The 27,897-nt window shown below is 53.5% G+C and overlaps 1 protein-coding gene across 2 annotated transcripts; it reads left to right on the top strand.

The window, feature by feature from the left end:
• Nucleotides 1-40: 40 nt before the first annotated feature.
• ZDHHC18 (zDHHC palmitoyltransferase 18) lies at nucleotides 41-26,607 on the top strand (the record flags this gene model as incomplete). 2 transcript variants are annotated; one of them, XM_080802998.1, is made up of 10 exons in its annotated part: nucleotides 41-357; nucleotides 4,724-4,884; nucleotides 17,953-18,102; nucleotides 19,489-19,626; nucleotides 19,746-19,794; nucleotides 20,315-20,417; nucleotides 21,872-21,984; nucleotides 22,842-22,941; nucleotides 25,227-25,304; nucleotides 25,866-26,607. In XM_080802998.1, the coding sequence occupies 9 exons, from the start codon at nucleotides 41-43 to the stop codon at nucleotides 25,266-25,268; spliced, it is 1,173 nt and encodes a 390-aa protein (XP_080659124.1). In that variant the 3' UTR covers nucleotides 25,269-25,304; nucleotides 25,866-26,607. The 2 variants fall into 2 exon arrangements, with proteins under 2 accessions (XP_080659124.1, XP_080659123.1); XM_080802997.1 differs by lacking the exon at nucleotides 25,227-25,304 and having other exon boundaries at nucleotides 25,866-26,606.
• Nucleotides 26,608-27,897: the final 1,290 nt, after the last annotated feature.

Genomic DNA, 27,897 nt, shown 5'->3' with positions numbered 1-27,897 from the left:
CGGCCCGCGGGGCTCCGAGGCGAGGCCCGCGGCCGGCCGCATGAAGGACTGCGAGTACCAGCAGATCAGCCCCGGGGCCGCCCCGCCGCCCGCCTCCCCTGGGGCGCGCCGCCCCGGCCCCGCCGCGCCCCCCGGCCCGGGCCCCGGGCCCCCGCCGCCCGCCGCCGCGCCGCGCTGGAGCAGCAGTGGCAGCGGCAGCGGGAGCATCGGCCGCCGCCCGCGGCGCAAGTGGGAGGTGTTCCCGGGCCGCAACCGCTTCTACTGCGGCGGCCGCCTCATGCTGGCCGGCCACGGCGGCGTCTTTGCGCTCACGCTGCTGCTTATCCTCACCACCACCGTCCTCTTCTTCGTCTTCGAGTGAGTCCGGCGGCGCCCCGGCCCCGCCCCTTCGGAAGCCCCGACCCCTGCGGTCCCCTCAGCCCCCTGCCGCGCACCCCTCCTGCCCAGCTCCTGCGTGGGCACGCCAGCCCCTCTGGGTCCCCGCTGAGCCCCGGGCCCTCTCCCACATCCCCGGGGGCTCCACCCTTCCCTGCACCTGCCAGCCACCTTCCCCTCCCAGCTCCTCCGGGGCCTGCGCCCTCTGCTCAGGATCTACCCCCAGGCCTTCCCAGTCCCCTTGCATATCTATCTCTCCTCTGCCCTCCTGGGCCCTCTCCACCTACCCCTACACCTCTCCATCCTCCCTCGCCCATCTGGATTCCCCAGCCTCTGGCCGACCCCCCCCCCCATCCTTCCCTGCCTTTTCCTGGCACCCTGCCTTCGCCAGCCTCTGCCGGGAGCACCACCCTCCCATATCCCTCCACAGCCCCATCCTCTGTGCCCTCTCAGAGCCTGGCTCAGGCCTCCTGGACCTCCTCGCCCTCATTCTCCCTCACCTCTCCCTTGGACCGTCTCATGTGCACCCCTTCTTTCCGACCCCTCCAGGTGGCTTTGCTTTCTGGCCCTTCCAGACAACTTCTGAATTTCTTCTATGTCCTTTGGCTTTATATTCCCCATCACAAATCTAGCTGCCTTCCAGCGCTGTCTGTGGTCCCCTGTTACCTCTGTATGCTCACACCTTTCCCCTTCGCTTTCCCCTCAGTCTTTTTCCCTCTAGGCCCTCAGGCAATCTTCCCAAACAGCTCTGGGCCTCTCAGGCCTCCCTCCCCTCTCCAGCACCTTCCTTAGCATCCCCAGCCCTTCCCAGCCTTCCCTCTGACTCTGCCAAGCCCCTGCCACCCCCCACCTCTGACCTCCTGGTTTTCTTTGCCTTCTCAAACATTCTGGAGCATACCCCCGGCCTGTCCCACAGCAGGGACAGCTGCAGGGCCTTGTTACTTCTCCAGAGTCCAGAGTGCTTTGGTGTGACAGGTCTTATATCCCCCTGTGGGGGCTTTTGATCCCCAGTGACCCAGGATTGGCCCACACAGTATCTCCGTTTTCTGGTTGGAGGAGGGGATGCTTGTCACTCCCCAGGGTCACATTTTTGTGTCGGAAGTTTTCCAGCTTGGGAAACTTGGTCTCTAGCTTGAGCCATTTGCTGTGTGAGTCTTTGCACACACACTCACACTTCCCTTCCTTGTTCTCTCCATCTTCTGTCGTCTTCCTTAGCTGCAGTGTGGTGAACAGCTCCATCTCTGGAGCCAGTGGGCCTGGTTCCAGTCCCAGCCCCACCACACCCCATCTGCAGACTGTGTGACCTCGGGGCAGTCCTTCCACCTCAGAGCCCCAGTGGCCTCATCTATAAAATGGGGTTGATAATAGGTCGTCATGAGTGTGGCACAGGTTATGTGTGTAAGCTTTTGACTAGGAGCAAGCACTTCATGCCGGCTGCTGCTGTTAGCTGTTGTCTTCACCATAAAGCACTTCCTAAGGGCCTGTGGCCACACTAAGACTACCACAAGACACCACCCCCAGAGACCCTTTCCAGCTGCCAGGTCATGTATCTGCAACTTTGGGTTTCCCCTTGAAGCACGGTGAGAACTTTGTACCAATTAGCTTCTCCCTTTCCCCCTTGCTTTCTGAGTCAGGGTGGATAACAAGTTCCAGGATAATATAGCAAGCGGAAGCCCTGGGGAGCCCCCAGCCTCCAGCATGTTCCCTGAGCTGAGTTTCGGATCCATCTCACTGGGCTGACCCGCATGAGTGTTTTGAGAGTTCCTTTTCCAGTATTCCTGGGGCTGCAGCCTGGGCAGGAGGAAGTTGACCCCCGTGACCCTGCAGCGTGGGGTTCAGTCAGTTCAGAAACGGGATCTTCTCTGGGCCACATGGGTATCTTGGCTCGTGACAGATTTGTCCCCCAGAGAAGGGAGAAAGGAGGACTTCTGGGTTTGGGGAGGGCTTGTGAATCATCTCGCCTTGTCTCTGCTCTTCCTCACTTGGGCTGGTGGAGTTGGCAGGAGGGTTTGGGTTTGGGCTGAGAGCACCCCTGGGTCTGAACTGGGGTGAAACCTCGGTAGAGACCTGGCACGAGGGAACCTGGTGAGCAAGCCCACATTCTTGCATTGCTCTGGGGAAAGGGAGATGGCTCTCTAGGGCTTTTCTTGCTGAGAATGGTTTTGCTTCATTGTTTGGTTTGGTGGATTATTGCACAGGGCTGACAGCAGGGTGCCTGCCTTCTGCCGCACTTCCCGCACCACACGGAGGCCAAAGCGCCCCTTTAATTCTAAGTCAGTCCCCTCCTGGAATCCTCTCTGGCTCCCGAATAAGAGCCAGAGCCCTGATAATGGACTTCCTCTCTGTCCCTCTCCTCCCACTCCCCGCCCCCCTGCATCCTCCTCCAGGCACATTGGCCTCCTTGCACATTCCTGCCTCAGGGCCTTTGCATGATTGGAATAGGCTTTCTTTACATAGTGTCAGTGGCTCATTCCCTCAGTTCTCTTCCCTCCTTCCCTGACTGTCCCTGTAACATAACAAACTACTCCCCTCCCTCCTATCCCTCTTCCCTGACTGCTGATTCTCTGGAAGCACTTGCCACCATCTGAACATACTACGTGTGTATACTTTCTGCCAGTTTGTTGCCTGTCTCTTCACCACAGCAGGACTTCTTTCTTTTCACTGTTGTGTCTTCAGTGCCAGGAACAGGCCTGGTGTGTAGTAGGCACTCAAGTAGAGGAAATACTTGTTGAATGAATGCAGAGTATTTGCTGAGGGCCCGGAGGCCCCAGTCCTCTCATTGGCTGGCTAGATAACCTTGGATGTGGCTGTGGGCCTCAGAGTCCTCCTCTATAAAATCAGGGAGCCAGGACTTGGTGTTTCTGAGGGTTCTACAAGTCTCAGACTGTAAGTCTCCATCCCCTAAAGAGCCTGGCTTTCTATAAACTGGTTGATTGTGATGTGGGTGACACAGAGGGCCCAGCTTTGTTTGAGGCTCAGACCCGAGGACCGCTCAGGTGTTTGGAACAGAATGTGTGGTGCCATTGGAGTTCTTTTTTTTTTTTTTTAAGTCTTTCAGGTATTTTTTTTAAGATTTTATTTATTTATTTGGCAAACAGAGATCACAGGTAGGCAGAGAGGCAGTCAGAGAGAGAGGGGGAAGCAGGCTCCCTGCTGAGCAGAGAGCCCGATGCGGGGCTCCATCCCAGAACCCTGGGATTATGACCTGAGCTGAAGGCAGAGGCTTTAACCCACTGAGCCACCCAGGTGCCCCATCATTGGAGTTCTTGATCTTGGCAGTCTCTGCTCTTCAAGGGAAGGGCCTCTCTGGAGGCTGGAGCCTCTGGCAATGGAGGCTCTGGAAAGAGCGTGCGGATGTCCACACGTCTGCTTTCCGCAGCTGTGTCAGCTCCTTGGCTGAATCTGGCCTCCCAGCAGCCTGTCATTTCCCGAGTAGCAGGCCCTCACCCCGTCAGGTGCCACTCTCGCTTGGGGAGGGAGGACAGCAGAGGACAGCAGTTAATCGTGTGGGCAGGCCTCAAAGTCAGCCTGTGCATGGGCTGTTCTCCAAACCAGCTAGGCTTGGGGACCTGAACGTGCCAACCTAGGATGCCAGCCCTTGGAGGACAGTGGCAGTGCCTGGACCATGCTTTTCATCCTACCCCCTTCCCCTGACTGACCCTTCCCATTCCTCAGATTTTAGCTTAGGCATGAGCTCCTTCAGCCAGGCTTTACTGACTGTTCAGCTGTTTTCCTTTTCCCCATGTTAGCACACACGGTCCTGTGTGGCTCCTCTCCGTTCACAGGTCTCTTTTCCCCAGGAGCCCGGAGCCTCCTGGGGGGTGGGGAACAATGCTCTTGCTCACTGCTGTTTGGGGAAGGCGTTGCCTGGCATATGGAGGACCTCGCTAAATATTTGTGGAGTGAGTGAGTGAGTGAACATTGTCATGGATGGTCAACTCAAGTGAGCTGGTAGTGGCTGCCTGAAGTTTGTGTTTAGAAAGATTCCGAGACTGCAGCTAAGCGCAGGGGTTAAGGGTGCTGGGATCTAGATCCCTTCCCTTAGTTCATTAAAAAAAAAAAAAAAGAAAAAAAAGTGCTGGGATCTATTGCTCATGTCTGCATCTGGCTCAGAGGGAAAGTGCAAGGATCAATTAGTGATGTCTGCTCTAGGCACTGGCCTAGGAGCTGTCTTTATTCCTGGATGGCTCTCTGCATACATGTGGTGCAGGAGATATCATCTTCCAGGATGGCTCTCTGCAGAGAGGTGATGTTTCTGGAATGCCGACACCTTGCCAGGTGCTGTAACCCTGTGCCCCAGGGAGCCCTCTGGGTATCTGCTCATCTCTCTCTCCCTCTCTCTCTCTAGCTGTCCCTTCCTGGCCCGCCAGCTGACCCTCGCCATCCCCATCATCGCCGCCATCCTCTTCTTCTTCGTCATGAGCTGCCTGCTGCAGACAAGTTTCACCGACCCTGGGATCCTGCCCCGGGCCACCGTCTGTGAGGCAGCCGCCCTGGAGAAACAGATCGGTGAGCCTCCTACTCTCCCAGCTCCTCACTGCTTGATTTGAGAGGAGGCCAGAGTTTCTCTTCCCGCACCTTGCCAGAGACTGAGGGCATGGTAGTCAGTAAGGCAGGCCGGAGCTGACCCAAGAGTGGAGAGCCGTGCTAAACCAGTGAGCAACTAAGCAAGAGGCGCTGGCAAGTGCAGGCTGCGGTGGCCGCCAGCTTAGTGCTGAGTGCTCACGGGGGCCGGGCGGGCTTTCCACCTGTCTACATGCATGATCTTATTGAATCCCCCAGTGATCCCATGAGAGAAGAGCTGTTGTTAGTCTCCTTCTACTATTACACTGAGTCTCACAGGAGTCAAGGAAGCGGCCCAAGATCACCCAGTAGGTGGAGGAGCTGGGATGAGATCTCATGCAGTCTGACCGGAATCTCTGCACTTAAACATTTGTGTACTTAATCATGCTCTCAGCAGACATCGGTTGAACCCCAGTTATGTGCCAGGCCCTCTTCCAGATGCTGATGATACAGCAGTGAGCAAATAGAGGACAGTAATCCCCTGCCCTCTTGGAGCTGACATTCCAGCAGGAGAAGGACAGTTAACAGTTAAACATCTAGGATGTCAAAGAGAAAAGCAGGGAGGAAGGATGAGAGCTGGGGGGAAGGTATATGGTTTTAAATAGGGTGATCAGGGAAGGCTCTGTGAAGGAGGTGACTTCTGAACAAGGTTTGAAGAGATGAGGGACTGAGCTGTGTGGGTGTCTGGAGGAAGAGCACAGTAGGTGTAGGGAGTGGGCTCATTTAGAGTAGGCGATCTGGGAAAGCTTCTAGGAGGAGGTGGTACTTGAGAGGAGCCCTGAATGGTGTGATGGGAGCCAGTAATACGCAGTCCGGAAACAGTGAAAGTGAAGCCCGGAGCAGTGGACAAGCTGATGTGTTTAAGGAATAACAAGAGGGCGGGTGTGCTAGAGAGAACCCATGCTCCCAGGCACCCAGACAGCCCTTGATTCCTCCCAGACCAGTGCGAGTCCCCCTGGGAGGCTGGGTGCTGGGGCCAGGACCTTCGTCTTGGCTTGCTGCACCCCAGCTCCTTCCTGGGGAGAAGTGACGTGGCTGTTTACACACCTCAGGGGTTTCCGGTCCGCGGTCAGTTCCTTCCCCTAACAGGGTGGCTTCCAGACAGGCTTTTAAGCATCTAACTGGCCTTGAAGAGACCCGGTAGCCTATAAATGTCAAGAGTCCTCGGCATCCATCCCTGGAAGTTGTTCTGCTGGTTCCCTGGAGCAACTCGGGAGGGTGGGCAGGAAGGGGAAGGAGGTTCTCTTGCGCTTTGTTCTTTCTCGCATTCCTCTGTCTAGGCCTGTCCTTGGCCACACCTTGGGTCGCTGTCTTCCTCCACCTGCACCAGCTTCCTCCCCCCTTGGACCCCTAGGCCCCTTACCACTTGGCCTCCGAGACCTAACTCTGCTCTTTCCGAATCCTCCAGTCTGACCTGAGCAGTCCACCTGACAGCAGGGGAGGCCCAGCGGCAGCCCGTTTCTCCTCCCTCCAGGTCGGGGCTCATCCTGGGGCAGGATTATGCTCCGGCTCAGCCTGAGCTTGGAAATCTGGCCACCTGGAATCCTCTGGCCTGCTGTGAGCGGTGTGGGTGATAATGACAGCTGTAATCCCCCATGTGTGGGGAGCACTTGACCCTGTACGGAGTGCTTCCCATCCATTATCCCCACAAATCCTCCCACCAGCCCTGCTGTGCTGATACAGAAACTGAGGCAAGCTGGCACATGGCCAGGGAGTGGAGGCACGGAGACGGACTGTGTGCCTTGACTCCCAAACCCCTTGCTTTCTCTTCTGAGATGGCCTCAGGGACACATCTCCGGTCTTTGGGGGCCACGCTGTCTTCATTCTTTTGTCTCAACCCAGGTATTCTGTACTCTGAGACACTTTCATGACTTCAGATGGGTCAGACCTTCCGTGACACGTTCCTAGAGCTCCTTGTCCTTCTTTTCTTGGCCCTGCAACCTGGCATGGTGATTGTTACAAAGTTGTTGGGTAGGCCCAGCAGCCTCTCCTGGGTCTTGTTCACCTAGTCGGCCGCTTGGAGGGTCCAGGGATATTGGCTGAATGGATGAGCCTCTGTAGAGGCCCTCCTTGATGTCCCCAGGTGACTGATGGAGAGATAGTTGGAACTTCCTCCAATTAGGCATTATGGCTTTAATCATGTATGTGTTAATTCTATATGCTGACTCCTGAGCACAGGGGGAGGAGGTGGGAGGCTGAAAACAAATCTGGTGTGGACCCTGCCTTCTGGTGGTTTCTAGGCTGGCTCTGTCCAAGGTGATGTATGACCCTGCCAGTGTCCACAGGTGTGACCACACCTGCAGGTGTGACCAGCTGCCCCAGGTGAGATTAGACTTTGGAAGAGGATCGGAGAAACCAGGAGTATCTTCGGCCTGGAGGATACCGAGAGGCTTCACGGAGAGACGCCTTGAGTCAAAGCTTAACGTTTGGGTGGAATTCAGGCATGGGAATATATGTGAAGGGAGCCCTTCGGGCAGACGGAACAGAGGAGGAGAAGGCAGAGCAGGCAGGAGCGGGGACAGGCATGGAACCCCGAGAAGGCCCTGTTGGCTGGAACAGGAGGAACACTTCAGAGAATTAGAGAAGTTCTGGTTGGGGAATGAGTGGAAATAGTCACGTGGGGCCCTAAATGTCAGGGTTGGAGACTTTCCTTTGAGGACAGCTGCCAAGCCTGGAAAGTGACATCATTGAGGCCTTTGAACTCTGAAACTTGAACAGGAGCCAGATTTGAGGGTGGGGCCAGGAGGTGTCTAATCAGGATGAAATATATTTTCTCAAAGAGGTCTAAGGTCGCTAAGCCTTTTTGAGAAGGTTGGGGACCAGCTCTGAGGCGGATGGTGCTGTTCATGCAAACGTGAACTGATGATTACTGGGGCCCATGCAAATTGTGGGCTTCTCACTTTGGCCCCATAGGCCAGCAACTCCAGCCCAACAAGCTCTAGCCCAAGGCTGCCGCCCTGCAAAGACTGTCTGAGGTGGGCTGACCAGCTCCTCTCAGCCTCGTGTCCTGGGAAACCCCTCAGCCATAGGCAGACCAGGGCGGTTGGTCACCCTGGTTTGAGATCTTGACTTGACAGCTGGCGAGCCATGCAGCTGGGTCACCCTACAGGGCCATACAGAGTCCAGGCACTCTGGGAAGTTGGAAAAGAGGTAAGCCAACATTGCCCACAAGAGGTTCCCAGTCTAAAGGGAGACGACAGAAGCATCCAGATCCGAGTGACAGACACTGACCTAGACACGTTTACAGCTCACAGATCACACATAAAGGCTGCCTCTCCCTCTGCCACCACCCAGTGGGTCACAGATGCAGCCCATCTGTGCCAAAGTTTCTCCCTCAGGTCCTTCTGAAGCCCACTGCCCTGGGGCAGACCTGCCTCATTTGCTTGCTGGACTGGCTCTGCCCACCAGGCGCCAGCTCCTGGCTTCTCTCTGCAATCACAGTTGTCTCTCCAAGACCCAGATTTGGCTCCAGCCCTCCCTGGCTTAGAATTTGGGTGACTCCCTTGTGGCCTCAGCAGCATTTCCTGAAGTTCGGGCATTTGGGTCCAGCCTTTATGATTTTTTCCCTTTTTGCCTCTCATCTTGTACCTTCATTTCCTCAGTATTTTCCTTTAAGGGACTTGGGTTTAAATGTATCTTAACAAAGAAAATTTATATCACCCTTGTAAGCGGAGAGCCTCTTACTCCGAATAGAACATAATCATAAAAACCAAACATAACAATGTTACAGAATTCTTGGTGGTTACAGTTGCCTGCAGAAATAAGACCTGATCACAGCTCTGAGGTAGTAGAAGTCAATAGTTTTCCCCTTGATGGAGTCACAGGCTTGAAAGAAAATTGAAAAGGGAATAACTTTCTGTTCATGTGAATCAGTGTTACGTGTGCTGTGGCCAGGAAACAGATCATCTTCCACTTTCCAGAAAACGAGCCACAGGCTCAAGGCCAACCTCAGTCTACCTGACCCTGCCCCCAGGACCCTGAAGCCAGGCTGGGCACAGTCCGTGCCTGTGTTCACGCAGCCCCCCTGCCCTCTCTCCCCGGTGAGCCTGCTGGGTCCTTCCTCCTGATCTGACTTAATTGGGCCTCCCCTTTTGTTGCTTCCTTGAATGCTGCCTCCTGTCCCCACTGCACACATTCCCCTGGTATCCAGTATAGACACCAGTAATACCATTAATCCACGAGCTTTTCATCTCTCATTCGTATCACTATCTCACAAGTCTGATTGGATTATTACCCAGTGAGGAACTGAGGCTCAGAGAGGCTGGGCAGCTTCCTCAAAGTCATAAGCCAGCAAGTGGCCAGGCCACGTTTCACAATGAGATCAGATCGGCCCCAGAGTTACCAGACTTGACTCAACTGGGCCTCTCACGCCAACTCTGTAATTACTCACTTTACCCGCTCCCTCTGCCCTCGGGCCAAGCTCTTCTTGTGTCCTCCAGCCTGTCCCTCAGCGGTAGGTAGGTGGTGGGCGTTCCATAAACCTCTGGAGTGAACAGAAACGGTCAGGCAGGGGTTAAAGGGACCCACGACCTGGGCACTGTGGCTGACCGAGAAGCCAGGGGGTCCATAGCCCTGCATATGTTTCTTCCACAGGTGGGGGCAAAGGAAGGCCAGTTGTCAGGACCCAGCAAAGCAGGTGGCAATCCCAACCTTCCTTCGCTAAACCCTGCTCAGTAGCTTGTGCCAGCTGCCGGGGTCCCCGCCAGTCCCGGGGCTTCCGTCACAGAGCCAGCCATCAGGCTCTGACTGCAGAATGCCAGCCTGCCCCCCTCCACTGACTGCGGTTGGGGTGGGGAGACCCATTGCATGCCCCTGGGTGAGGGGGAAACGTGCGGAGCGAGTCATTGGCTTCTCACAGGTGTTCAGTGAGGAGGAGCCTTGCCCCTCCTGACCACATCCCCAGGGGCTTTCGAGTCCCACCTGCAAGGCAGCAGGAAGGCCTTGCTGGCATGAAAGGGCCTTTTTACTTCTTGGGACAAAGCCCAAGGCAGAAAGCCTTGGAGAAGATCTTAGATTCCTTTCTGGCAGAGATACCATCTCTCACCATTCTTCCTTCTTTTCTTTAACAAATATTCTCTAGACTGGGTGAACAAAGCAAAGGTGGTTTTTTGTCTAGTTTAAAGGAAGCACAAGGCCCAACGTGGGGCTTGAACTCATAACCCTGAGATCAAGAGCCTGATACTCTACTGACAGCCAGCCAAGCATACCTCCCCCACCCATTTTCTCCTAATTTTTATTTTTAACTTATGTTTAAATTTCATTTTTTTATAAATTTATTTTTCAGGGTTTTTGTTGTTCTCTGTTTTTTGTTTTTTGTTTTAGTAGGCTCCGTGCCATGGAGCTCAAAGCAGGGCTTGAACTCATAACCTTGAGATCAAGACCTGAGCTGGTAGGGTGCCCGGGTGGCTCAGCTGTTAAGCGTCTGCCTTCGGCTCAGGTCATGATCCCAGGGCCCTGGGGTTGAGCCCCGCGTCGGGCTCCCTGCTTGACAGGATGCCTGCTTCTCCGTCTCCCAGTCCCCCTGCTTGTGTTCCCTCTCTCACTGAGTCTCTGTCAAATAAGTAAATAAAAAAATAAAATCTTAAAAAAAAAAAAACAAAAACCCAAGCTGAGATCAAGAGTCAGATGCTCAACCGACTGAGCCACCCAGGTGCCCCAAAATTTGACTTGATTTGATTTGATTTGAAGTAATCTCTCTACACCCAATGTGGGGTTCACACTTAAAACCCTGAGATCAAGAGTTGTGTGCTGTACTGACTGAGCCAGCCAGGACCCCCTTAAAAAAACTTTTTTAAAGGAACCATATTCGACTTACCTGCGTGTATTTGCCTCTTCTCCCCTTACCTGCCACCCAGGCCTTGTACACTGTCGTGACATAGTAGTTGGATAGCAGTTGGTAGTGTTTGAGAGAATGTTTGGAGGACAAGGATTCTAATTCCAGCCCCACCTAATACATACTAAAGCAGAGTCCGTTTCCTCATCTGTAAAATGTGGGTACAGACCCCCTTGCCCAGCCCAGAGCATCTGGGCATATCAGTGTACTTTGAAAATTGTTTTCCTCTATGGAAATTTAAGAGGCTGAGCCCTGTGGTCAAGAAGGGCAAAGGGACGGGTCCTGGCTGCTGGCAGGAGTGCGTGGAGGCGGGGTCTGGGGTGCAGGCCTGGTGCTGATGGGACCCATGTCCTGGGTTGGCATGGTCTGGCCTGAGAATAAACAGTGGGACAGTGGCTTGCCTTCTTCCCAGGTGGGGGCCCATCTCCACAGTGGCATCCCCGCAAAGCCTCCTTTAGCCCAAATCGTTGAGTGCATCTGGGGACTCCCTTGCTCCAGGGGGATACTTTCTCTCCCCCACCCCCCACTATTAGCAGCCCAAGGAAGTTGGGTGTGCGAAGCTTCACTTCCTCTTTCTTGGAGTTCTCAAGAGGAGGAAGCTTGGCCCGGGAAGCCACAACATGCTGGTCAGAGTCCCCTCCCTGCCTGAGGGCCTGTGGGAACCCAGTGAGGATTCCAGGAAATTTTCTCCTCTTTCTTCAAGTGGGTCTTTGGCTGCCCTTCACTCACAGATGAGCTGGGTTCTGGAGTTTGGTAAATAAGTTGTTTGGAATATAAGTTTTTTCATAGAAAGAATGATATTGATAATGGCTCGAGTTCATTTAGCTTTGACCCGGTGCTAGATGTTTTGCTAATAAGCTCCCTTGCTGAGTTCTTGCTTCATCTTCCTTCACAACACTAGGAGGCAAGTTTGATGATGTCCCGTTTTCTTTTTTAGCAGATGAGGGCACAGAGAAGTGAAGCCACTTGACCCACATCACGTCGCTGACTGTGGTTGGGCCACATGTCTGTCCGGCTCCAGATCTTAGGTCCGAGCCTGGAAGCCAGCCGTGGGTAGGGATGGGAGCTGGACCTGGGGCCCATGGGGTCGGGTTACAGGTTGGGTCTGGAGTAGCATCAAGAGTTTTGGAAAGACCTGGAGAATGCTGCATGCTGGAGTGTCCCTGCATGAACTGTGTGGCAGGACTGTGACTCTAGCGCCGGGCTCAGGGCTGTCCTGCGCCATCTCACTGAGCACTCATCACAGTCCTGTGAGACAGAGATGGTCTTCTCTCCACTTTATGGATGAGGAAACCGAGGCTCCAGGAGGTGAAGGGACTTCCTTTGGTAGCAAGTGGGTAGCAAAATCATGATTCAAACCTGGTTTTGCAGACTCCGGAGCCCGTCTCTTATGACCCCTCTGAGGACAGCTGTTAGTAAGTACTCACCAAGTGCTGGTTCCTTTCCAGGTACTGTGTCTGATCCTTCCGTAAGCCTTCTAGGCAGTTACTTGTCTGCTTTTTCAGATGCATCCACAGGCTCACAGAGGTCTAGAAACTTCCCTCATGACACTAGCTCATGAATGAAAGGGTCAGAATTTGAACCCTAGGCCTGCCCAAGTCCAAAGCGTGTATTCTCTCCTCTGTGCCCACTCCTTCATGGTTCACAGGCCCGGGAGGGCCAGTGAATTCCCCATCCCTGCCCTCAGGGGGGGTGCTGTCTAGGTGGTATACAGCACCACACACTGCTGTCCGTTCACAGCCCCGCAGGGAGCAGGCACTCTGTGCCAGGCACAAGAGCCCCCACGGCAGCGGTGCTTGGAGAAGCTGCTGGAAGACTGGACAGGGACCAGGAGAGTCTTGGTGAACAAGGAGCAGGCAGGGGCCAGGGGTTGGTTGGAAGAGGGGTTGGAGGCCAAGGCTGCAGGGACTCAGGGAGAAGAGCAGTGGGAGAAAAGCCAGGAGCAGAGGTCGGGCCCAACTGTGGAGGGCCGTAGTGTCACGACAGGAAGTTGTCCTTTCTGTGGGAGGCCAGTGAAGGCTTGTAACCCAAAAGGGGTAATTTAGAGAAATGTGGTGTGTGCAAGGGTGGGTGAAGGCAGAGGGGCTGGAAGCAGGGAACCTTCTGGGGAAGCTGTTTGGTGATAGGGGCCTGGCCTCTGTTTGGGCACTGGGAGGAGAGTGAAAGACTATGAAGGAAGATCTTGATGAGACCTAGCGACTGGCCAGGAAGGGGTAAGGGAGAAGGAACGGTCTGCAAAGGGTCTCCGAACAGAGTTTCCCTGCCTCTGCCCCTCGCGGGCTCTGTGACCTTGGGCAACTTCCCTAACCACTCTGGTCCTGTTTTCTCATTTGTGAACTGAAGGGGTTAGAAGAGAGGCAGGCAGTGAAGGGACATTATCAAGTGTCCACTCTGTGCTAGGAGCTTATTGTTATATGTTATATGTTCTTTGAGGTTCTTTCCAGCTCTTGGCTTGTACAGAAATAAGGAACTAGGCAGGATTATATAACACTTACTGTGACACTTCAAAAATGTACAAAAAAGGGGCGCCTGGGTGGCTCAGTGGGTTAAAGCCTCTGCCTTCGGCTCAGGTCATGATCCCAGGGTTCTGGGATCAAGCCCCACACGGGCTCTCTGCTCAGTGGGGAGCCAGCTTCCCTCTCTCTCTCTGCCTGCCTCTCTGCCTACTTGTGATCTCTGTCTGTCAAATAAATAAATACAATCTTTTTTTAAAAATGTAGAAAAAGACCTCCAAGCCAAGTTTTGGAAACTTGGGTTCACATCCTGGTTCTTCCAACTTCCTAGTTGGGAATGGCCTCGAGTATGCACTTCGCCTCACTGAAAGGTCTCCTTTACTGTAACCTGGAGAGGGTAATGATAGCCTTAGCTCCTGGGACATTCTCAGTGCTCAAGGAGACACTAATGCACTGTGCTCAGCACGTAGTAGGTGCTCAGTGAAGCGCTGCCTCTTCCTTCCTTTCTCTTCGTAATTCTGTCCGCTTCGTGAGTCTCTGCTTTGTGCTACTTCCTGTGTATTAATGAATTTAACCCTCACAACAACCCTACGATGGGGGTACTATTATTACCCCCATTTCAGTGATCAAAGAAACAGAGGCACAGAGAGAGTAATGATTGGTCCGGTCGGACATCTAGCAAATGATATCATTAGAAGAAACGCAGCCAGTAAGAGGTGAGGCCAGGTGAGGCACGCTCCATTCTACCTGTTGCTTCCATTTTACAGGTGAGAAAACCGAGGCTCAGAGACATTCCCTTGACTTCAGCGTGTCACATAACCAGGGAGAAGCAAAACCAGCTTTCAGAGTGTATCCACCATCCTCGCACACCCCCTGCCCTTTACCCTGCCGCCGGTTTTAAAGAAGAAATGTTCGGGTGTTTAGCTCCATTTTAGACACGCAGTGGTTGGGGGGATGGCAAGCAGCCTAGCAAGAGTCTGTTTGGTAACTGGAATGTGAGACCCAAATCCGTTTGCTTCACTGATGTGTGCCAAGCGCCTGGAATAGTGCCTGGCACCTGGTAGGCGCCTGCGCGTAAGTTAGCGTTGGAGGCACGTGGCCAAACTGGAGGTACCATCTGGGGAGTGGATCCTGTGAAAGCAGCGGCTGGGAGCGTTGCTAAGGGGTCGGGATCACGGGCAGCCTCACGGACTCTCAAAATTCTGTCCAGGAAGGAGCCACTGCTTTGAGGACTTTGGTCCTTTGAGGCCTGGGGGACCAAGAGGCTCAGTGGGTAGAATTGTGGGCTTTTGCCTATGGCGGACCAGGGTTCGGATTCCTGCTCATCAGCATCTGAGCTTTGTGACCTCAGACAAGTTACTTAAACCTTTCTTTTTGATAAGTATTCCCTGAAGTGTAATGAGCTTACAAGACGTGTACAAATCCCAAGTGTTCTGTCTGTTGAACGTTCACAAACGGAACACACCCATGTAATCGGCACCCAGATCAAGAAACACTGTATGAGCGGTGTCCCACAAGCCCCCTTGTTCCTCTTTCTGGTTAGTGTCGCCCCTCAAGAGTGACTGTAATTCTGACTTCTACCGCTATAGATTACTTTCAGTTGTTTTTGAACATTTTGTGTTCTTACGTGTGTGGTTTTTTCACTTTACACAATATTTACGAGATATGTAAATATTCTATGCGTGGTTGACGGTCGTTCAGTCTTTGCTGTCTAGAACTCTTTTGTGTGAATATACTACATTTTGTTAATCTGTTCCACTATTGATGGGCTTCTCGGTAGGTCCAGATTTTGGCTGTTGCTGTGAACATCCCTGTACATCTTTTGGGGCACATCAAATCATGCACGTTTCAGGGTGCCTGGCTGGCTCAGGGCACGCGATTCTTGATCTCGAGGCTGTGAGTTTGAGCCACACATTGGGCATAGAGTGTACTTACAAATTTCTTTAAAAAAAAAAATCATGCACATTTCTGTTGGGGAGATACCTCAGAGTGGACTTGCTGGGGGTGCCTATGTTAAATTTCAGTGGTTGGTGCCAAATAGGTTTCCAAAGTGGTTATATGAGATTTCTAGTTGCTTTACATTTTTGCCAATACTTGATTTTTAAGTGTTTTTCTTTCATTGTAGCCATTCTGGTACATGTGTATAAAAAACATATTATGGTTTTTATTTGCATGTCCCTGATGACTAATGAGCATGAGCACCTTTTCAAATGCTTCTTAGCCATTGGATAGCTTCTTTTATAAAATGCCTGTTTGAATCTTTTGTGCACATTTGAATTGAGTTTTCTGAGCTCTTTCTTACTGACTTATAGGAATTCTTTTATATTCTGGTTACAAATCCTTTGTCCATGGTCAGATAAGCATATTGTAAATATGCTTCTTCTCTGAAGATCATTTTTTCATTCTTTTAATCAAATCTTCTTTAAGATGAGTGGAAGTTCTTTTTTTTTTTTTTTTTTTTAATTTATTTGTCAGAGAGAGAGCGTGTGCACACAAGCAGGCTCCCTGCAAGGAGCCCGATGTGGGACTTGCTCCCAGGGCCCTGGGATCATGACCTGAACTGAAGGCAAACACTTAACAGACTGAGCCACCCAGGCGTCCTGTACAGAAGTTCTTTTTTTTTTTTTAATGTAATCTCTACACCCAACACAGGGCTTGAACTCACAACCCCGAGATCAAGTATTGTACTCTCCACCAGTTGAGCCAGCCAGGTGCCCCAAACACAAGATCTTAATTTCGATGTAGTGCAGTTGTATCAAATTGCTCTTTTATGATTTGCCCCTTAGTTTCAGAAATCTTTGTCTACTCCAGAGTCATGAAGTTGTTCTCTTTATTATTTTTAATCTAAAACTTTTGCATTTGGAATGACAATCTGAAACTGAATTTGCATTTGGTGGGAAATGGGGGTACAGAAACATTTTTCCCCATCTGTGTACACAGTGGACTTAGCCCTGTTTGTTGGGAGAAGACCATCTTCTTTCATGTCAACACTGTGGTGTTGACATGAACCCCTTGATCGTTTACATGTCAGGTCTATTTCTGGATTCTCTTTTTGTTTTGTTGATCAGCATTTCTTTTTTATCTTTTTTATTTTTTATTTTTTTAGATTTTATTTATTTATTTGACAGAGATCGCAAGTAGGCAGAGAGGCAGGCGGGGGGGGGGGGAGCAGACTCCCTGCTGAGCAGAGAGCCTGATGTGGGGCTTGATCCCAGGACCCTAAGATCATGACCTGAGCCAAAGGCAGAGGCTTTAACCCACTGAGCCACCCAGGCGCCCTGGTCAGTTCCACCTTTGCACCCAAACCAGGCCCTTCTTCAGTACTAGTGCTTTATCATTCTTTTTTTTTTTTTAAGATTTTATTTATTTATTTGACAGAGATCACAAGTAGGCAGAGAGGCAGACAGAGAGAGAGGGGGAAGCAAGCTCCCCGCTGATCAGAGAGTCCGATGCGGGGCTCGATCCCCACCCTGGGATCATGACCTGAGCCAAAGGCAGATGCTTTAACCCACTGAGCCACCCAGGCACCCCGTATCATTAGTCTTGATATCTAGTCATGTAGGTCTTTTAGCTTTTCCCTTCAGGAATACCTTGGCTATTCTTTGTTTTTTGCATTTCTGTATAAATTTTAGATTGAATTTGTCAATTTCATTCCCCCCCCCACCCCAAAAAACATACTGGGATTTTTGACTGGGATTATGTAAATGTACAGGTTGATGTAGGGAGAATAAATCCTTTTCTAATGCTGAGTCTTTTAACCCATGAATACAATATATTTCTACATTTCATTACCTCTTAAAATTTTTATTATGAAAAATTTCAAACATACAGAAAAGTGGGAAATACAATGAATTTCTGCACGTTCACCATCTAGATTCAGTAGTTGTTCTTAGTGTCTCTTATTTGTATCACATATACTTAAGAATTCTTTTTTCTTTAATTTTTTTAAAGATTTTTTTTTTTTTAGATTCCATTTATTTATTTGACAGAAATCACAAGTAGGCAGAGAGGCAGGCAGAAGGGGATGGGGGAAGCAGGCTCCCTGCTGAGCAGAGAGCCTGGTGTGGGGCTTGATCCCAGGACTCTGGGATCATGACCTGAGCCGAAGGCAGAGGCTTAACCCACTGAGCCACCCAGGCGCCCCTAAAGATTTTTTTTAAAAAGATTTTTAAGTAATCTCTATACCTGCCATGGGGCTAGAACTAACAATCCTGAGATCAAGAGTCACATGCCCTTCTGACTGAGCCAGCCAGGTGCCCCTGTACTTACGATTCTTATTAAGCCATTTCATAGTAAATCATAGACATTATAGACAATTTATCCATAAATACTTCAACATGTATCTTCAAAATCTAAACACAGCCTCCCGCATGGCCACAATTCCTTTATGACAGCTAGGAAAATTAATAGTTCCCAAATTTGTGATACCCCTAAGTCCTCCCAGGGCTCCTTCTCAAAGTCGTGTAAAGCCAGTGCTGTGAGAGCCAGTGTGTAAAGCTTTAGCACGGGGCTTGGCACACAGTTGCTTTCAGCAGGTGGTTGTGGATCTTAGTATTTTTCCCCGCCTTGGGCGCACATTTTATCCCAGTGGCTTGTTCCCAGGAAGTGGTTTCCCTAAGGCTTCTCTTGTCCCTGTGAGGCAACAGTGGCTTACCCGCCCCCCCCGCAAGTTGGCACTCCTGGCTCCGGGCTTGAACATCCCCCATCTTCCTCTCCTCCCATCCTCAGATAATACAGGCAGTTCCACATACCGGCCACCGCCTCGGACCCGGGAGGTGATGATCAACGGGCAGATGGTCAAGTTGAAGTATTGCTTCACGTGCAAGATGTTTCGGCCACCCCGGACCTCACACTGCAGTGTCTGTGACAACTGTGTGGGTAAGTGGGAGGCAGCAGAGAGCCCTGGAGACAGGGGAGTCGCTCACGGGGGTGGGGCTGTGTCTGAATCAGCCAGAGGTGGGCAGGAAGTCTGGTGCACCCAGATTTGCCCTGACTGAGGAGGGGCTGTAGGGAGAGGCGCAGAATGTGACCAGTGGTATCTTGGCTTTGGCCCAGGATTGGCAGATTCCTGGAATCCCCCAGATTCTGCCAGCAAGAGAGTGGTTTGCTATCCCGTGGCCTAGGGCCAAGTGATTCCACGTGACTTTGATCTGATTCCCAGGGTCTGGAAGGGACAAGAAGCTGGGAACAGAGTTCGAGCTGATAAGGTGGAGAGGATGAGCCAGGATTGGAAGCTCCTGACCCACCACGGCAGTCGTTGCTGGGGAACCAGAGGCTCTTTTGTCTCGTCTCCGTGCCCGTCAGAGGCCCGGTGGCCATGATGAGGACGGAGGGTGTGCCCCTGGGAGGGTGTCATAAGGGAAATGCTATGCAGGAGGACCCAGGCAAGCTGAGCCATGGTGACTGTGCACGGTCCCCAGGCAGTGAGCTCCTCACATTAGCTCAGCACTCCCCAAGTGACGGAACAGCTGGGAACACCCATGACGGTAGGTGGGGAGGGGGTGACTCAGTGAGCGTTACTCATCCCCGAGAATCCACCCCGCCCCACCCGCCCCCTGTGAAGAGTGCTGGCCCTGGTGTGAGGCCTGCAATGGGCTTGTCATTCATATTCTCACAGAGGACTTTCCTTACCAGTCTGGGCGTGATCCCCTGCCCCTGGGGACATAGTGCTGGTGTGAGCTCAGCCCTCTGCTCGGGCCTCTCATGCCAGCCTGCCTCAAGTGACAGAGCAGGCAGGCCCCTCCCTGGGCCTCTAGTTCTAGAACAAGGAATGGGGATCATTGGTCCATGTGGCCAGGCAACAAGTACTTTTTTGTGGATCTTTGTACCAGGCACTGCTGGACCCTGGGGATCAGCTCAGTGTGAGGCCAAAACAGGCCCCCTCATGGAGTTTACAGTTGAGCAGGGGTCCTTGGGCAGGCCACTAATTATAAATAAGTATGAAAACACACGGGCGAAGAGCTGCAAAAAATAAGTCACGGGGCGGATAACAGAACCCTCCCCTGTCTGGGAACAGAGGAGGCTTTCGTAAGGAAGTGGCTTTGCAGCTGAGACATGATATCCATGATATGAGACATGCAGCTTAACCAGGTGAAGAGACCGAGAATGTGAGGCACTAGGAACCTGTGCAGAAAGATCCAGAAGTGAGGGGCGGTGCAGAGAGAGTCGGGGGGAGGAAAACCCCAGCTGTGGCGTGCGGCCTCTAAACACCTGTGCCGGTTGCGGGCCAGGCACACTAACCCATCTCCCCTGGCCCTTTTCCAGAACGGTTTGACCATCACTGTCCCTGGGTGGGCAACTGTGTGGGGAGACGGAACTACCGCTTCTTCTATGCGTTTATTCTCTCCCTCTCATTCCTGACGGCCTTCATCTTCGCCTGTGTGGTCACCCACCTGACGCTGCGTGAGTGGGGTTGGGGGCAGGAGGGGGCGGGAGGGGCGGGCCAGCAAGCTCAGCCAAGTCAAGGGGCTGCGGTCACCATCTCTCTGAGCTGTGCCCTGTCCTGTTTTTTTCTTCCCCAGGCTCTCAGGGAAGCAACTTCCTCTCCACTCTGAAGGAGACACCAGCAAGATATCCTTTGTCAGCTGGTGGGAACAAGGCCCCCTCACTGGGGTGGGTCCCCACACCTCCTGGAAACAGAAGGGAATGGTGTAGAGCCAGTGCTTGTCCTCAAGAATAATCCGCAGTCCCAGCTGCTTCTGCTCCCGCCCAGGCTAGAACTGATCCTCAGTGACCTGATCAGGGGGCTGGGGTGGCCGAGAACTCTCAGGAGCCACAGTCCCTGTCTTCCCTTAAGACATCAAGCTCCCTGGACTGTGTCCTGTGTGGGTTTCTTGGTGCCCAGAATCCTCATTTCCCTCTGCTGCCCATCACCCGTCCAGCCCTTAAAGGGACTCCCAAGCCCTCTGTGGGGACCAGGAGGTGATCCTGCTGAGAAGTGGTGAGCGGACAGGAAGGTTACAAACTCCCTTTCTTTCTGAGGAAATAGCTCATGGAAGGATAGGGGAGAAAGGCGGAACGTGGCCAGCTCCCAGGCTCAAGGGAGGCTCCCAGCCCTGTCCCCATGTGGGTCCTTGACCACGCTGCTCACTGTGCTGGAGTTGGTGATCTGCTTCTTCTCCATCTGGTCCATCCTGGGCCTCTCAGGGTTTCATACTTACCTCGTCGCCTCCAACCTGACAACTAACGAAGACGTGAGTAGGGCTGGAGCCACCCCTATGCCTGGGCAGGGTCCTGGGAAGGAGGCAGGGTGACGGGGCTTGTGGCAGTCGCAGTGCACCTGACTCTCGGGCTGCTGGGGTCACACGGGCAGAGACGGAAGGCCACCAGACGTTGCCTTCCAGCGCCCACGGCTTGGCCCTGGGAGACCCAGTGCAGGCTTCTAAGGCCCCCATGTGCCTCGGGCCCTTGGCATGGGCTTTCTCGCTAACCCGGAGGCAGTGCTGCCCTATAAGCCATTACACTGGCCAGTGTGTGACCGTTTCCAGAGTTCTTTTGGGTTCCTTTTGCCAACTCTGAGGCAGAAGGAAAAGGGATGCTTTTCTCCCGTTTGATGGCTGAGTGACTTGCTCCAAGGTCACACAGCTGGAAAGGGACACAGCCAGGGTCATGGCCGGAAGCCAAGGCTGGGCTTTGCTGTGCCCCCACCACACTGCCCTTAGAGTCAGAAGAGCTGTGACTGTTGTCAAGTTGTCTGTGGGGCTCCCTTATTGAGGGGGACAGTGAGGACAGGACCGTGAGGCTGTCTTGCAGATCTCCACCAGCAAGCATTGTTTGAGCACCCCCTGTATGCCTAGCGCTGGGCTGGCCCTGACGTCCCCTTCCTGGTCTCGAAAACAGTAAGAAAGCAAATGAGAGCATCTGTGCCCAGGCCGCCATCACATACTGCTCAGAGGCCTGTGACCAACAGAAAGTACATTTTTTCACCCCAGCCTCTCATTCCAGGAAACAAAACTGAGTACTCCTGTTGGGGGATCGTGTGCTTGGTGACTGGTACAGAGCAGAAATGACCTCAGCCAGCATCTCCCAAGGCAGTCTCTAGATCTTCGGCATGTTCCTAGGGGTTAAGTAGAAAGATGTGTGATGGACAAATAAGTTTGGAAAACTCTGGGTTAAAGCCAAGCAGGTATCCTTCCTTGCTAAACTCCCCAGGGCCTTTGATAGCTGGCTTCGTGAATCTAGAGACGGGCAGGATTTCATCGAATGCTCCACTGATGGTATCTGAGTTCCCTACTTTTCAAATGAGGACTGAGATCCAGAGAAGTGGCCTGCCCAGGGTCATCAGTGTGTCGGTGTCAGGGCCAGGGTTCGCAGGCAGGTCAGCCTGAGCTCTGGCCCCTTGCACGACCTTCACTCGTGGGTGGCTGGCCAGAGAAGAGAGGCTGCACCCAGAAGGTTGTCTTTAGAGACTTCTCTGGCTGGGCTGTGTTTTCTGTTCTGATTAGGGCTTCTTCCTCTCTGCCAGGCCCCCCCCCCCACCTCCAGCAGTCCCCCACACTCACTGAATAGCCCGGTTAAAGGCACATTCCCTCCAGTAATCTATCCAGAGCTAGCTTCAGAATTCACCAGTTTTTCCCAGCCTCTAGGAAATGGAAAGCAAATGGAAGCAAAAGGAGGTACCTGACTCAGACCTCCTTCCTGCCGGCAGATCAAAGGCTCGTGGTCCAGCAAGAGGGGCGGTGAGGCCTCCGTCAATCCCTACAGCCATAAAAGTGTTATCACCAACTGCTGTGCTGTACTCTGCGGCCCCCTACCTCCCAGGTAAGCCAGGGTGCCAGAGAGAGGTCGCAGGGCCTGGCCTGGCCAGTGCGGGGCAGCCCTGTGAGTCCACAGCTCTCAAAGAGGTTCTGGAAGCAGCAGACCTCTCCTCACACCACAGAAACCCTCTGTCCACCATCCCCTGCAGAGTGCACTCAAGACGTTTGTCACATAAAAGAATTCTATGTGATTGTTAATCACATATGCTCATTGTAGAAAAAAAAATTAAGTATAAAATATTAAGAAGAAGAATATTAGATATCCCGGTTATCTTATTCCCCAGGGATCACCACAACAAATGCTTCGGCCACCCTTGAGCAACCCCTCCCTTCTGGTGCTGATGGCCTCCATGGTCCCTCCTTGCAGGAAGAGCCCTGGTGGCTCAGGCCCACTGGGCCGTGCCCCTCTGTCTTCACACCAGGGGGCGCCAGAGTGCCAGAACAGGAGTTAAGTTGCAGTGGCCCCTGCGGATGGAGACTTCACACACTGTCCACCCCCACCCCCAGCTTCTCCTGTCATGCTTGCCGATGGCAGGGCGGGTAACAGTGGGCATCGCACTCTTTCATCGTGCTCTTCCCCTTCCCCGCAGCCTGGCTCTGTGGCAGCCAGATGGCAAAATGGGCGGCTTGGAATTAACAGTGAATAAATCCGGTGGCCAAAACCAGGTGTCCAGAGTGCAGAGAGGGCCCTTCTGAAAGGAAAGGGTCTTGAACCCCCAACTGGAGATCAGCTCCCCTTTCTCAGGCTTTCTAGGACTGAATCTTTCCTTGGCTGGGAAATGGACTCTGCCACTCGGCCCCCGGCCTGGATCACTGGTGTTGGGCAGGGGCCCTCACGTGTCCCCTCTTGTGTTTTGGAAGCCTGATTGACCGAAGGGGATTTGTGGAGTCCGACACCGTGTTGCCCTCGCCCATCAGGAGCGATGAGCCAGCCTGTGGAGCCAAGCCCGACGCCAGCATGGTAGGAGGCCACCCCTGACCTGGGCTCATACTCGCCACCTGCTGGCCTGTCCACCCCTCCGCACTCACCTGCCGCCCTCCACACCTGCCGGGACCCTCCCCATTCCACCCAAGGGAAGCAGAGCTGCCAAAGACTCTCGTATTTATTTCCCACCCTGCGTGGCTTTCCCCACACTTCCATGGCTGTACCCTCTGCTCCCCAAACCCAAGTTCCCACAGCCTTGGGCCCGAGATGCCCCCCAGCTGATTAGTGGCAGGAGTGACAGGAGAGAGAGGCCAAGGACCCTGAGGCTGCGAGGGGACGTTGCCAAGTCTCTGGCTGTGCCAGGGCAAGCCTCTCATGAGTGAGGGAGCCGACTGAGTGTGATACCTCCCAGGTGGGGGTGCTGCTGGGCTCTGCTCAGCCCGGGGTCTGGGGGTGACACGGGACCCAGGAGCATTCGGCTCTGGACAGCAGGCTATAGAAGATGCCTCCTCTGTGGGCTGCTCTGGTGTGTGGGCTCCTTCATTCCTTCTGTGATGATCATTGTTCTTTCTTCTGTTTTTGTTCTTGTTTTCTATATGGAGTTGGCCAGTAGGATAGAGCTGGGGTTCCAGATAGAAAGGGCAGAGGTGGGGGCAGGTGGGCTACAGCCTGTGTCAGAGGAAGCGACACCAGCCAGCCAGGTACCCAAAACCTCAGCTCCTGCGTGGTCCTGGGCCGCACGCTAGGAACTGGGGGCCTTGACCTCTCGCTACCCATGGCGGGTTTCTCTAAGAGATCCCAGTCCGGCCCCCCATCTCTCTCCCAAGTCAGTTCTTGGGCTGGGCGGTTGTACTCATGCTGGCAATACTTGAAATGGGTTTATTAATGCTGGGTATTTTGCACAATTTTATAGACCTCTTTTCTACGTAGCATTTTTTTAAATGGAAGAAGAAAAAAAGTCAGCCACGTTGCTATCTGTGTAGTGCCAGGTTAAGGATTATCAGAAGGCAAGTTGGTTTTAATAAATTTATAAGAGAACTTCTGGCTGTGAACGTGTGAGTGTGAGTGTGTGTGTGTGCGCATGTGCTCTTGTACGAATGTGGCTGGCTCCCACTTCCCTACATCCCCTAGGCTGCCCCTCTCCCCGCCATCCCCCTCCGGCATTAGCCGGCCGCAGCAGGAGCAGCCGGAGCCGCGGCCATAGGGATCCCGTGCCTTGATCACAGGAGCCCCCCGGGTTCCCGCCGCAACTCAGTCCCCTTCCTCCTGTCTTTGCTTCCTCTTCGGACATTAGGAAGCCTGGGACCTGCCCAGACAGGCTGAGGCTGGGCGTGGTGGATGGGGTAATGGCTATGGGGAGCGGCTGCCGTTCTATAAACCACGCTCCGTCCTCTGGGCTCTGAGTATGGGACCTAGTGCCAGTGGCCAGAGGACAGGGAGTCTCTGCCAACTGGAGGACCCCGTCCAGAGAAAAGGGAGGAAAGAGCAAGGTGGTCCAAGAGGCGAGTGAAGTTTGGCCCAAATCTGGGTCAGAAACTCAAAGGATGTCTCTTCTCTGCTGGAAATTATAGCTTCTTGTCGAAATAGATAGGAAATTGTCCTACGCCCTCCTTGGCCCTTCAGGTGGCCTGAAGCCCTTGGAAACCGATGAGGAAGTCCTCACGTCTTGCCCTTCCTTGCTGCAAAGGCTAATGGGTCACAGGCAGCTGAGAAATGGCAACCCCAGAGGGTCCCCTCCGGGAGAAGCAGCTCTACCCTAGTGTCAGGCCCTGGGCCAGGCTACAGTGGGGAGGGAGCTGGCTAGAGGAGGGGACTCCCACGTGCCTTTTATTTAAGCCAGTATTCTTTGTTCCTGCTTGTAATAAAATTTTTGTTTTTAAGAGTTGATTTGCTTTGGTTTGGTTTTTTTTTGCTCTTTCTTTGCTGAGGCTCCAACTGGCAGCCAAACTCGGTCTTTCCTGGGGAGGCAGAAGGCAGGAAGCCCAGAGATAGAGCTAACGTGTTCCTCTCCTGGCTGAGTCTGCCTGCTGGGGGCTGAGCAGGGGGGCGAAGTCCCCATAGTCGTGGAAGAAGAGGCCATCCTGGCCCCTCCTTGTCCCCTCCATTTCTCCCCTGCCTCAGGGACTTGGAGACTCCCAAGTTCTTTATCCTTGCTGTGTTTTCACTCTGACCCCCAGGGACTGCCCAGCTAAAAAAACATTTCTGAGACTGTAGTTTCCAGTTTATGAGTCAGAGCCTCCCCGGCCCCCAGCCCCACCTGGGCAGCAGGGCCCAGCCAGACAACTCATAACTCCGGCCCGCCTCTCTGGTATCTCCCCCAGGAGGACACCTGTCAGGATTTTGCCATCTCCTGCACAGCCTGAGGGGAGCTAACAGGCCTCTTTGCAGAGGGTTAGCTGGTAAGAGCGTACCTCCCCCGTCAGCCAGCACTGCCCGCTCCCCTCACACACCATCTCATCCTCATCGCATGCCTCGCCAACCCCGTGGAGCCCATTCATCTGTCTGGTGTGTGGTGTGGTGCGTGTGCTGGCGGTGGTAGGGCCGCCAGGGCTTCCCCCCAAACAGAAGGATCGGGGCCTGAGGGCGGGGCTAAGAGCCCAGCCCTGCTCTGGACTGAGGAAGTAGCTTCACGCAGAGCCGCTCTCCTGCTCGAGCAGGAGGTGAAGGGTGAGGTTGGGGAGAGGGTGGCCTTCCTGCTCTGAGGTGCTGGGGCCTGTCCTGGTGGTGTCCTGGTGTGCAGGAGCCCTCAGTCACTAACACTTGTGTCCTGGCTTTCTGTCCCTGCTGAGCTCTCTCCTGCTTCGTTGCCTGCCGCCCAAGCCTCGGCCCTTCTGTGGGGAAGAGGCAGGTGCTGGGGTAGCACCTGTCCCCGCCAGCACCGCTGCAGGCCCCCCCGCTGTCCCCGCGAGCCCGCTAACCCTCTCTCTTCTCCTTCTTTGCTGTCCTGCTGGGATCTCCAGTGTGTGCGGGGGCTTAAGGACCTCCTGAGGACCGCTGCTCTCTGCCTCTCCAGGAGCGGCCTGAGGGGAGCCAGGCACCCGGCCCCTCCACCTGCCTAACCTGTGGCCCATCTGCCACCGTCTGTGCCTACAGGGTCTGCCCCCAAGCCTGCCCCACACGTGTGCTCTCCAGAGCCCCCCCCCAACAGGGGGCAGGGGCCGGCCTCTTGGCCCCCACCCCCACTCCATGCCAGCCAGAGTGTAGAAAGCCATAACGCAGCTGTCAGCACAATGATACAATACTATGCTGAAACTTGCCCCCCTTCCACTTCGCGTCCCCTTCCCCAGATGTGTAAGGTGTCGAGACTCTTCAGGAATCCGGCCTTACAGCCTGCCCCCTTCCAGAATCAGGCATAGCCGTAGCGGGGCCAAGCAGGTTTTTTCAGGAGCCTCTGGGGTGTTGGTTGAGGACGCTGCTGAACAAGTTTGGTGACTGTTCTAAGCACAACCGGTTTGACACTGTTCCCACGGCCCCTCCATCCCCACTGCCCTGAGTAGGTAAGATGCAAGGAGGACGCTTGTACCCTTTGCCCCAGGCGCTGAGGGCCTGAGCTGGCCAGCTCTGACAGCCCCTCGTTCTTCAGAGGACCTCAAGGGAGCTGGGCTGGGCCCCGGAAATCCGCCCAGTCCACGGCCGGGGGCCGCTTGTCTGCTGTCCTGTACCTTTTTTAACCGAAATAAAGATTTCCCTCTTCTTGCCATATTCTTGGGTGTCTGGTGCCACCTTTACTCTGGGGTCTGGGGGTGAGGCCTGTGATGAGTGCGCGGAAGGTCTGGCTTACCCTCACTGCCAACTTTGTTCAAGTTGGTTAGTGCCGTTCCGAGATTTAAAGATTGATTTATTTAGCAGGGGTGGGGGGGAAGGGCAGAGGGAGAGAATCTTCACACGTCCCCGCTGAGCACGGAGCCAGATGCAGGGAGGTCATGACCTAAGAGGAAACCAAGAATCAGTCACTCAACCTACTGAGCCACCTATGCGCCCCCCCCCCCCCCGCCGCTTTCTGGAGATTTAAAAGAAGAGGCACAGTGCAGCCAGAAGTGACACCGGAAGAGTAGCCAGTGTCCTCTTCAGTCTGCTCTTCTAGAACTGGTCTCAGTGCCAGAGGCCTTCAAGCCTTAGGTGACCTCAACTCTGAACAGTGCCAACCCAGGCTGGGACTGTCACCCCTTTAACTGAACCCAGCCCAGGTTAACAATCTCATGGAACCTTCCCTTCCCCCAGCTGCTGCCCCACATTGAGATACGCACACGGTATGCTAAGAGCTAGAAAATAATTACGGCAGCCATTTAGCAAGCGCTAGCCGAGTGCCAGGCCCGTTTTTTTCACCTAAACCTATGAGGAAGGTGATGTCAGCATTTTTTTTACAGATGAGGGAACTGAGGCACAAGGAAGGCACAGGAGTTGTGCAGGGTCTCCCAGCTGATAAAGCAGCAAATCGAGAATTTGAACCCAATCTCTGCCCTAACCTCTGACCCCTCTGCACTACCCAAGGAATGAGTAGGGCTCCTTCAGGATTAGGGCCTCTCAGAGGGAGAAACCCAGTTAGAAGCTGTTATTCACAGCCATCAGAGGGCTTAGAGGTGATCTGTGCTGGCCTCCTTGTACTGATGGGGATACTGAGGCTCAGAGGCAAGATGGGAACTTCCCTTCTCCCGAAAGGCCTTAAAACAGAGTTGGGATGCAGTCCCACAGCCCGACATTCCCTTCTCTTTCCACCAACTCCACACTGTGTCCTAGACTGGACTGGTCTAGATGTGGGATACTCTAAACAGTGCCTTGAGGAGAAAAAGACTCGGGATAGCTGAGTCATTTAAAAGTAATCTAATATTCCCTCCCAAAGGCAACTAGTAGAGTGAACCCTTGACTGGATAACTGACGTCTTGTTTACAACTAACCAGGGGGAGAGGTGTCATACCTCCCTCCAGTCACTTGTTTAATTTGATCATTCCAAGACTGGAAAAAAATTCATAGGAAGTCCTTTTCTGGATTCTA

This window comes from Martes martes (genome assembly GCF_963455335.1).
Source record: "Martes martes genome assembly, chromosome: 4".
Lineage (NCBI taxonomy): Eukaryota > Metazoa > Chordata > Mammalia > Carnivora > Mustelidae > Martes > Martes martes.
Note: the sequence above shows the minus strand (reverse complement) of the source record. Positions and strands in the feature narration are given on the sequence as shown.